The sequence below is a fragment of the Hirsutella rhossiliensis genome (genome assembly GCF_020360975.1).
Source record: "Hirsutella rhossiliensis strain HR02 chromosome Unknown scaffold00001, whole genome shotgun sequence".
Classification (NCBI taxonomy): Eukaryota; Fungi; Ascomycota; class Sordariomycetes; order Hypocreales; family Ophiocordycipitaceae; genus Hirsutella; species Hirsutella rhossiliensis.
Window position 1 is genome coordinate 3,174,651 of NW_025408667.1, and position 9,775 is coordinate 3,184,425.

Genomic DNA, 9,775 nt, shown 5'->3' on the forward strand with positions numbered 1-9,775 from the left:
TCAGAAGCCTCATTTCTCCTAGGTAAAGGGGGGAAATTGGCTACCAGATGTATCTGGATGGCGCACGTGATTATGCACGTGATCCAATATGTGTTTCCGACCCGTACTAGTCACGTTAAGCGATGCGCGTTTGCTCGTTACTTCTGGAGGCCCACTGTACACACATCAGACTTTTCCTAGCCCTTTAATTGACCCCCCCTTTTCCTGCCTCGGCCGCTGCTATGCAAGACGCAAAGATATAGACAATTCGATATAATGACGCATACCAGTACATATAATAGCCGGCTCCGGCGAATTGTAATATAAGCCATACTTCTCAAGCGAGTCAAGCCTAAGAAGCTTACTTGAGGGCAATGCAACAGTGGCTCCTGCACGGGGTTTAAGGTCCGCCATTCTCAGACTGGAAAAGGTAGAAAGTGGAAGAAAATTACTCGGATGGATATTCCCTCACTACCAACATTAGTCTCCCCTGCTTCACCTGCTCTGCGGAAGAAATCAAGATCCATGGATCCCTCAACAGCTACTAGCACCCAGCGGGAGATGAAGATTCTTTCTTTAGGGCTGCCCCGTACCGGTTCAGCCTCGATTGCCGCAGCTTTGACTATTTTGGGCTATAAAGACGTTTACCACGGTCTCCAGTTATTTAGCAGCCCAAAAGACAGACATATTCTCAGTCGTGCTGCTGATGCAACATTTCCGGTGTTACCTACCTACACGGGAAAAGGCTTTAAGCGGCGGGACTGGGAGGAGATATTCGGTTCATGTGAGGCCAGCACTGACGTCGCAGCCCTGTTCGGTCCCCAACTCGTCAAAGAATACCCCAATGCCAAAGTTATCCTCGTCATTAGGGAATTTAACGAATGGTACAAGAGTATAGATGAAGCTGTCTTCCAGCAGATGTGGAACTTCGGAGCCGATATTTGCTGCAATTACGTGGAGCCGCTCCTTGGATCGGAGTTTGTTGGCTTAGCGCGGAAACTATACCTCGGCTTCTTCGATGCCAAAACCGTGGAGGAAGCTCGAAAGAACGCGCGAACGATTTATGATCGGCATCACCAGGGATTGCAGGAATTGATACCGCAGGATCAGCTCCTTTTCTATAGGATTGGTGAAGGATGGGAACCGCTGTGCAAGTTCCTGAAAAAACCGCTCCCGGATGTACAGTTCCCATGGGTCAATGAAAGAGAGAAGCTGAAAACGGAGATCACCGAGCGGATTAGCTCGGAGCTCATTAGTGGTGCCAACTTACTAACCATGTGGTTAGTGGGGGTTGCAGTTGTAGTTGTTGGGTCGATTTGGGCCTTGACTAAGGTTAACTAGTATCGCATACAACGGAAGCTCAGAGGACTGGAAGTTCTTGATTATCTATGCTAGGGGGAAGCAGCTTGCTTCTCTAATAGCTGCGTATACACAAGCAGGAGGCCTCTAATGGGGCGTCTGATAGTCATTCAGGAATTTTATATTTAACTGCGTGAACTTGAACGCGTTCCATTAAGTTGTAAGTCTGTAGCCAGTAAATAGCATTTGTTGTGCTGACTCTGTCGTGACCTGATGCTGTATCGCACGGAGGATGAGCAAGTGAGCGTAAATATCAGGGACTGGAAGACTCTTGATTCTTCTATCTAGAGCGTAGCACGGGCTGCATCTTTATAGGCGACGCGAGTGAATGACTAGAACCTGATGGAAGGTTATGTGACTGTTAAGGTGGTGACTACTGGGCGAGTCAGGGTTTCAGGCTGATGTACCCTGTGCGACATCCTGTGTGTGACATGCTGTATAGGGCACGCTGTGCACTATGTAACAACTAGCTAGTGGAATGCAAGGAGCACAATTACGACGAAACATAGAGTGAAGAGCGGAGCCCAATGATTTAATTGTTGATCTCTGACGGGTTCCTTCAAGGGGTTGTGGCCATCCGATAGGCCTTTATCGATGGACTGTTATTCTGGAACTCATGAGGTAGGGGCAGCACAAGACGGGATAAAGATGCATAATCTAGCTAGAAAGAATCGGCCACAGGGCCCTATTTATGCCGTAGTCAGAGGGACCCTCCAGGGTGGTCAGTCGATATCGATATCGATTTAACCGCTGATCGATATCGTATCGATATAAGGATCGATATCGAACGATATCGATAGTAGTTAATCCGACCTTTATCCGGTCCGTTTTCCCTAGATAGAGCTACTATATATATTATAATTTTAGAAATAGGACCTAAAAACGAGTTTAGCTTAAACCGATAACGGTAGGACTTACTTCTTTTAGTTATATATATACGGGAAATTAGATAGTTTATATACATCGATATCGATCGATATCACTAGTCGGTATCGATATCGTATCGATCGTATCGATGACCACCCTGCGGACCCTCAGGTGACTTACATAGGCACCAAACTGACCCCATACGTGAGGACTTTATAGGTCCCCGATACATGGCCTCATAATGATCCTTCAGGTGGCCCTCCCTTGATCCTTCAGGTGACCTACTAACAGCGGTGCCTATACTAGCCGACAGTATGGAATCAATCCATTCAACGTCCACGAAAGAAACAATAGTTTGATTTTACGGCTTACTCATCCATTGTTCGTGGATTGAGTCCACAAGCACATCAATGGATTGATGTCCACGATGTGAGAATCGTTGACGACCCTTGAAGCAATCGCCACAGCGCCAATTTCGTATCCTCAATGGTCAACAATCCCCCTGCCGATGGCATGCATTAGTCCTTCCAACATGGTGTCAACAAGAAGATAGTCATTAATATCGTTGGTAATGCTCGCGCAAAAACCAGTTTCAAACCAACGAAAGGGCATCATCTTCCCTGCGTTCCTTCCTCATCACCATAATTGACAGTGTCCAAATAAAAAATCGGACGTCTTTGGAGTCTGGGATCGAGACCAGGCAGATTGTTAGTGGGAACCTCGACATGAACCAATGATCGGGTACTTCGTATTGAGTCTGTCGTCTTGCACGTTGATCAGCCGAGACAAGCCTCCGAGGGGCGTCTGAGAGTCATCAGGTATTTGTTCCATTAAGTTGTACGATTGTAGCAAGTACATGTGTTATCCGCACACGCGCACTAGGAAAGAGTGAACGATCTATTGATCATTAACTAACTCTAGCTACATAAAGGAGTGGAAGGCTAAATCTTGTATAGACATAGCTGACAAAAGTCCACATGATCATAGAACCTTCTAGAGACCACTCTAACAAGACGGCCTTTGTTGTGCTGACTCTGTCGTGACCAGAAGAGGGCACGCTGCGTACTTTATGACAAGATTTGTTAGCCACACAACGGAAATACATCACAAGATTAGCAGGTGATGAGGTACCACTGCACCACTACCCGATTGTCCTTGTTTAGCGTCCACGTCAATCCATTTGTCAATCCACGGACGATCACAGATGGATTGAGTACAGTAAATATGATTGCGACGAAGGAGAAACTGAGAGATTTCGAATTGAGGTATTTTGTTCTTGTAGATGACTCATTGAATGGCGGTGTCTCGCGCGACCATGATGAGGCAGAGCCAGAGCTCAGCCTCACCACCGACGCGTTGACGCCTGGAATAACGCCAAGCGGGAGGGTGCAAGATACACTTGCATGGTCGAGAATGCGGCAGCAAAGACGACGCCAAGTAGAGAATTACTACCATGTTCCGCCCAGCCAAGACATTCTGCAAAAGAAGTATGGAATGCATTCCAACAAGTGCAGTGTACTTGTCGCGTTCGTAGCTTGACACCTCTGTAAGGTAGGGTGGGTATTTGGTTGAAATATTTCAACCAAATGCCACGCGCATCCAGGCGGTGGGTTGAGGTACTCAAATATTCCTGCGTGGTCGTTCGTTCCTGCTTGCAAACAGTGATCGGAATGGTCCGGTATGGTATGGTATGACCTCTATTATTCTATACCATACTCTCAGCAAGCTGAGAGCGCGGGCGGAAGGATAAGGGCAGGCACAATTGAGTCCAAACGATGATGCATGTTTTTTCTCTATCTGTGCGACATTGAGGGGGTATTTATACGAATAGATACCTATCTGGGACCCGTGGAGGCCCTGAATCAGGGCCAATTCCCGTGTATCCCGATTAGGGCAATGTTCCTCTACTGTATCGATACCTGACTCAAGTCCTTGTGTCTGACCTGCCTCTTTCACCGGAGTTTATACGTGTGCGGATTAGACCGTCAGTCTGCTCCCTCTGACACATACCATACCACCTGCTGATATCCTTACCGGTATAGCTTACCGGTAATACCAGTAATACCGCCAAGACCGCTCAGAATGAGGCGGGTTGCAAAAATAGGGAAATGTATTGGCTACTAGCTGTCAACTTGATCGCTTTCATTCTCGCTATCCCCGCTATCTTCGCTATCCTCAGCCCGAGGCTTCCCATACCAGGCACGTAGACACTCACAAGCCTCTATGATATCTGCCTTAAGCCTACCTCGACGATCAACTATACCAAGCTTTGCGCTACTAAACAGCCGTTCGCACTTATCTGACATTGGGGAAACTGCAAATAGATCTAGAGCGAAGCGGGCGAGGTCTCTTTGCGAGTTATAACGGGATAGCCAATAGGCGATAGCCTCATCGCAACCTGCCTCCTCGTCATGCAGCCGGTCGGTCGAAATATACTGCTCATATAGATCGGTAGCAGCAGCCGGGCCGTCTATGCGAATGCGCTTATATTCCCTCTGCCGATCGAATGCCGGGTCTAGATCCTTGTCCTTCCTAACTAGAGGTGGTAGCGCCTCAACAGGGTACCTTCCCTTATACTCTGTCTCCCAGAGCTGCTTCACCGCCAGCTATGCGCTTTCATACCACTTCTGTCTTCCTTCGTCGCCCTAAAGAACCTATTCTTGCCTAAACTATGCCCACTTTCGATACGGATTAAGTACTTAAGCTGCGTAATACGCTGGCGGAAGATTAGTATCTTTAGGAAATCGAGGTTGCCAATTCCGTTGTCGGTTGCTATAATACTCCTCGCACTTTAACCACGTAGCATCTGCATAACCTTAGAGATACTTCTACGTAAAGTTATCGTTGTCGTCTTCCTCGTAAACGTTATGGTAGTGATCCTTCGTCTCGTTGATCTCGCGAAGAAGACAGTCTAAAGTCGAAAACCAGTTAGCGAGGGATATCTTGTTTCCTTTAGCAAGCATAGTTGCCGCGAAGAAGTCTTTGTAACGGGCAAGCCGCTTTAACGGCGGCTGCGCCGCCTAGCTTCTAGAACCTTCCATTGGCTCGAAGCTATAAAATGCTATTGTGCTCTCATGTAGTAGATTCTCTTTCTTTCTTTCTTTCTTCTCTATCTTGATAGTAAACAGCATAGGGACTAGTTAGTTGTATCAACTCACTAGAGGCCTTTCACATACTATCAAGATCACTGAAGACATTGAAGACACTGAAGACACCGAAGACACTGAAGACACCGAAGACACCGAAGACACTGAAGACACCAAACTGAGTCCCGTCGAACTATTAGCGTTCAGCGAAGTCGCGATGGCCGAAGATAACAACAACATGCAGCCGGACGTCCTCAGCGCCCTGGTTGCCGAGATACGAAGTCTGAGAGAAGAGAGTTCCCGAAGAAACACCCAGTTTGAAGAACGTTTTATTGCCCTGGAACTCCAACAACACCAGCAAGCCCGTTCGTCTGAACTCCTAGAGCCAACGCCATCTGTCACCCCGGCTGTCCCCATTGAGGACACTCGTGTGGTCGCCACTCACAACCCTCACAACCAAGCGCCCCAAATTACGAGACATACCGAAATTCGGCGGCGACAAGGCCCAGTGGCGAAGCTGGAAACTAGAAACCGAAGGAAAGCTACGAGTCGACAAAGAAGCCCTTGGAGATGCAGAAGGCCACTTTATGTACATCTTCATGAGCCTAGAAGGCAAGGCTAAAGACAACGTGACCACATTTGTGGAGATGCAAACCGAGAAGAAAACGTTCAATGTTGCTGAACTACTCAACCGCCTCGAATTGCTGTACGGGAGAGGGATCGCAAGCGAGAGCTACACGCAACCTGCATTCGATTAAGCAAGGAGAGAATGAACCGTTCACGTCCTTTTACCCCGCTTTGAGAGGGAGATCGCCAATGCCAACGCCGAGTATTGGCCAGATGACAGCAAGATTTCCTACCTCCAGGAGGCACTAAACGATAAAATGAAAGCAGCCCTCATAGGCTCTGACCCCTCTGCCATCAGCAGCTATGTTGGGCTGGCGAGGAGGTGCGATTCGCTGAGCAGCCAGATGGAATTGTTGGGTCAGTGGAAAAGGCCTCGAGGCAACACAAAGAGTTCGGACAACTATGACAACCACCAGAATCATGGAGGCCAGGCTGCCCAGAAACAGCCTGGCCAGAAAACCGAAGTTAGACGAGAGGATATGATGGAATGGGAACCAACTCTACAAGCATCCGCGAAAGTGAACGCTGCGCGCACCCGCAGTGATAAGAACACATATGGTTACCAATCCAAGCGACCAGAAGACCAAGCGCTGTTGGGCAAGCGTGCCAAGTGGGTCGACCAGGCCGAGATGGACGCCCGTTACCGTGAAGGGCGTTGCCTCCGTTGTGGAAGAGACAACTGCAGAATCGAGCGCTGTCCATTGGCTGCGCCTATCCGACCCGCAAACACGACCCGACGCACTCAGGTCAATGCCGTGACCCCGTCACGACCAGCGGTCACTAAAGCCGAGGTCGCCGAAGACGATACTTCTTCTCATAACGATGAAGATTCAGACTAGGGACACGCGGCGGCTGTGAGAGAATGGGATGTGAGCGGAAAAGCAAAAATGGACGGAGAACCGTTCATAGCAGACGTCAGGGTGAACGGCACAGACTTCGTGCCATCTCTTGTCGACTATGGCTGCCTCTGCTACGGCGCGGTTAGCAAGCGCACATTTCACTCTCTCCAGTTGCCACATATACGCGTCCAGCCGCGCATCTTGGAGAATGCAGCGGGAGACGGCAAGGAGGTCAAAATCGACAAGATCACGTATGTGTCGATCGACCTCGATGGACATCAGCAGCATCGTGTTTTCATGTACGTCATCGACGATCTGAACTGGGATATGATCCTGGGTAAACGATGGATGGAAGACCAGGATGTTCACATCCATGCGAAGGAAGGATATCTCGAGATCGGGTCCAATGGAGTTCAAGTACGAGACCGACGACGTTACCAGCCTCCACAGCTAGATGTCTCTAATGTCATGGCCGCAACCTTTTTAGCAGAAGCACGCCGTGACAAACGCAAAGGCGGCATTGGAGTTCACTCGGTCACGATGGCGGATATTGACAAGGCCCTAAGACCGAAACCGAAGACTGACGTAATGGAGAAGCTGCCACCACAGTACCACAAGTGGTCTCGAGCTTTCTCTCAGCAACTGGCCGACCAGCTGCCCCCTCATCGGCCAGGTGTGGACCTGAAGATCGAAGTGCTGAAAGACGAGCATGGCCGAGAGAAGCCCCTACCCTGGGGACCGCTTTACAGCATGTCCCGCGAGGAGCTATTGGTACTACGGAAGACTCTCACAGAACTACTCGACAAGGGATTTATTAGAGTCAGCAGCTCGCCAGCCGCGGCACCAGTCCTTATGGTGAAGAAGCCCGGCGGAGGCATCCGCTTCTGCGTGGATTACAGAGGTTTGAACCATATAACGAAGAGGGACCGCTATCCCTTGCCCTTACTGAGCGAGACCTTGCGAACGATAGCCAAGGCAAGGTGGTTCACCAAGGTAGATGTTATAGCAGCGTTCCATAAGATCAGGGTCGCCCCGGCGACGAGGAAAGACAACTTTCAGAACGCGCTATGGATCCTTCGAATGGCTGGTAGTTCCATTCGGCCTGACAGGCGCACCAGCAGCCTTTCAGCGGTACATTAACAGCGCGCTCCAGGATTACCTAGACGATTTTGTGTCAGCATATATCGACGATGTCCTGATCTTCTCCTCTGGAAGCCTGCAAGACCACCGCGACAAGGTCGGCAAGGTCCTCCAACGACTGATGGACGCCGGGCTGCAACTGGATATCAACAAGAGTGAATTCGAAGTCAAGGCTGTGAAATACCTTGGGTTTATCATCGAGGCGGAGTGTGGGATCCGAGTCGACCCTGAGAAGGTTGAGGCTGTGAAGGAATGGGCAACCCCGACGAATGTTAAGTCCGTGAGGAGTTTTATTGGATTCGCGAACTTCTACAGGATGTTTATGCCAGAGTTCTCGGTGATAGCGGAGCCGCTAACGCGGCTAACGAAGAAGGACGCCATTCCGTTGGGATGAATTGTGCGAAGAAGCCTTCGAGAAGCTCAAGGACTTGTTGATCACGGCCCCGATCCTTGCACACTTCCATCCAGAAAGGAGACTATCGTGGAAGCAGACGCTTCAGGATTCGCGTCGGGAGGCGTGCTCTTGCAGAGAGATGATAAGGATGGACTGGTACGACCTGTCGCATACTTCTCGAAGAAACATTCGGCAGCCGAAGCGAACTACGCTATCCATGACAAGGAGCTACTCGCCATTCTCAGATGTTTGGAGCAGTGGGAACCAGAGCTACGGGCAGTAGAGCACTTCAAGATCCTAACGGACCACAAGAACCTGAGGTACTTCTACTCGGAAAGGAGGTTGACAGAGAGACAAGTGCGGTGGTCGGAGTTCCTGTCCAGGTTCCAATTCGAGCTCGAATGGAGGCCGGGCCGCAAGGGCGGATTGCCTGACGCACTCTCGACGGGACCAGGATATGCCGGCCAACTACTCCGATGAACGACTAAAGGGACGCATTATGAGGCTATTCCAAAATGATCACCTTAGAAGGGTCCCAATATCGACATTGTCTACCAACACCGAGGGTGCCCAGGAAATCAACTTCGGAAAGAGATCAGGATATTTGAAGATGAGGAGTTACAGCAGCTGTGGCACGCCGCACGGCAAGAAGACAAGCTTTATCAAGAACTCACGAAGCTGGTAGCAGATGGAGCGAAGAGTGTGCCAACAGACTTACAGAAGGAGAAGGTTGTCAGCATTTCAGAATGCTCATTAGACAATAGAGGCCTGCTGTGCTTTAGAGAACGCGTCTGGATACCCGGTTCGGAGCCGCTACGTACAAAGATCATCCAGGAAACTCACGACTCTCATATCACCGGACATCCTGGAAGGGACCTCACGTACTCGACTCTGTCGAGACGCTTCTTCTGGCCGGGTGCCGCTAGCGATGTACGTCGGTTTGTGCGCAACTGCGAGGTTTGCGGACGAAACACCATCTGGAGGATACAAAGAAAGGACTCCTAAAGCCGCTCCCTATTCCGCAACGCATATGGAGCGAAATTACCATTGACTTTATTACTGACCTCCCACCGTCGGGGAAAGATGGCGCGACGAACTGCATGGTGGTCACGGACCGACTCACCAAAGGCGTCGAACTCGAAGGATTGAACGATATTTCCACAGAAGCGGTTGCAAGAAGACTCTTCGAACGACACTACCCTGTCCATGGCATCCCAACGGCTATAACCAGTGATCAGGGTCCCCAGTTTGTCAGTGGTATGTGGAAAAGTTTCTGTCAGATGCTAGGGATCGAGCAGCGGTTGTCGACGGCGTACCATCCACAAACCGACGGTGCAACAGAACGAATGAACCAAGAGGTAGAGAGGATTCTTCGGATATGGACGAATTATCTGCAGGAGAACTGGTTAGACTTGCTTCCAATCGCGATGGCGACTATTAACGAGAGGAAGCAACCTCCACCGGACTGAGTCCGTTCTTCTTCA

At 49.8% G+C, this 9,775-nt stretch overlaps 1 protein-coding gene across 1 annotated transcript; it reads left to right on the forward strand.

The window, feature by feature from the left end:
* Positions 1 to 6,805: 6,805 nt before the first annotated feature.
* On the forward strand, positions 6,806 to 8,771 carry HRG_00405 (reverse transcriptase (RNA-dependent DNA polymerase) domain-containing protein; the record flags this gene model as incomplete). The annotated part of the gene is made up of 5 exons (XM_044858876.1): positions 6,806 to 7,612; positions 7,679 to 7,750; positions 7,806 to 8,173; positions 8,271 to 8,404; positions 8,488 to 8,771. 5 exons carry the CDS (start codon positions 6,806 to 6,808, stop codon positions 8,769 to 8,771), a joined length of 1,665 nt encoding a protein of 554 aa, XP_044725276.1.
* Positions 8,772 to 9,775: the final 1,004 nt, after the last annotated feature.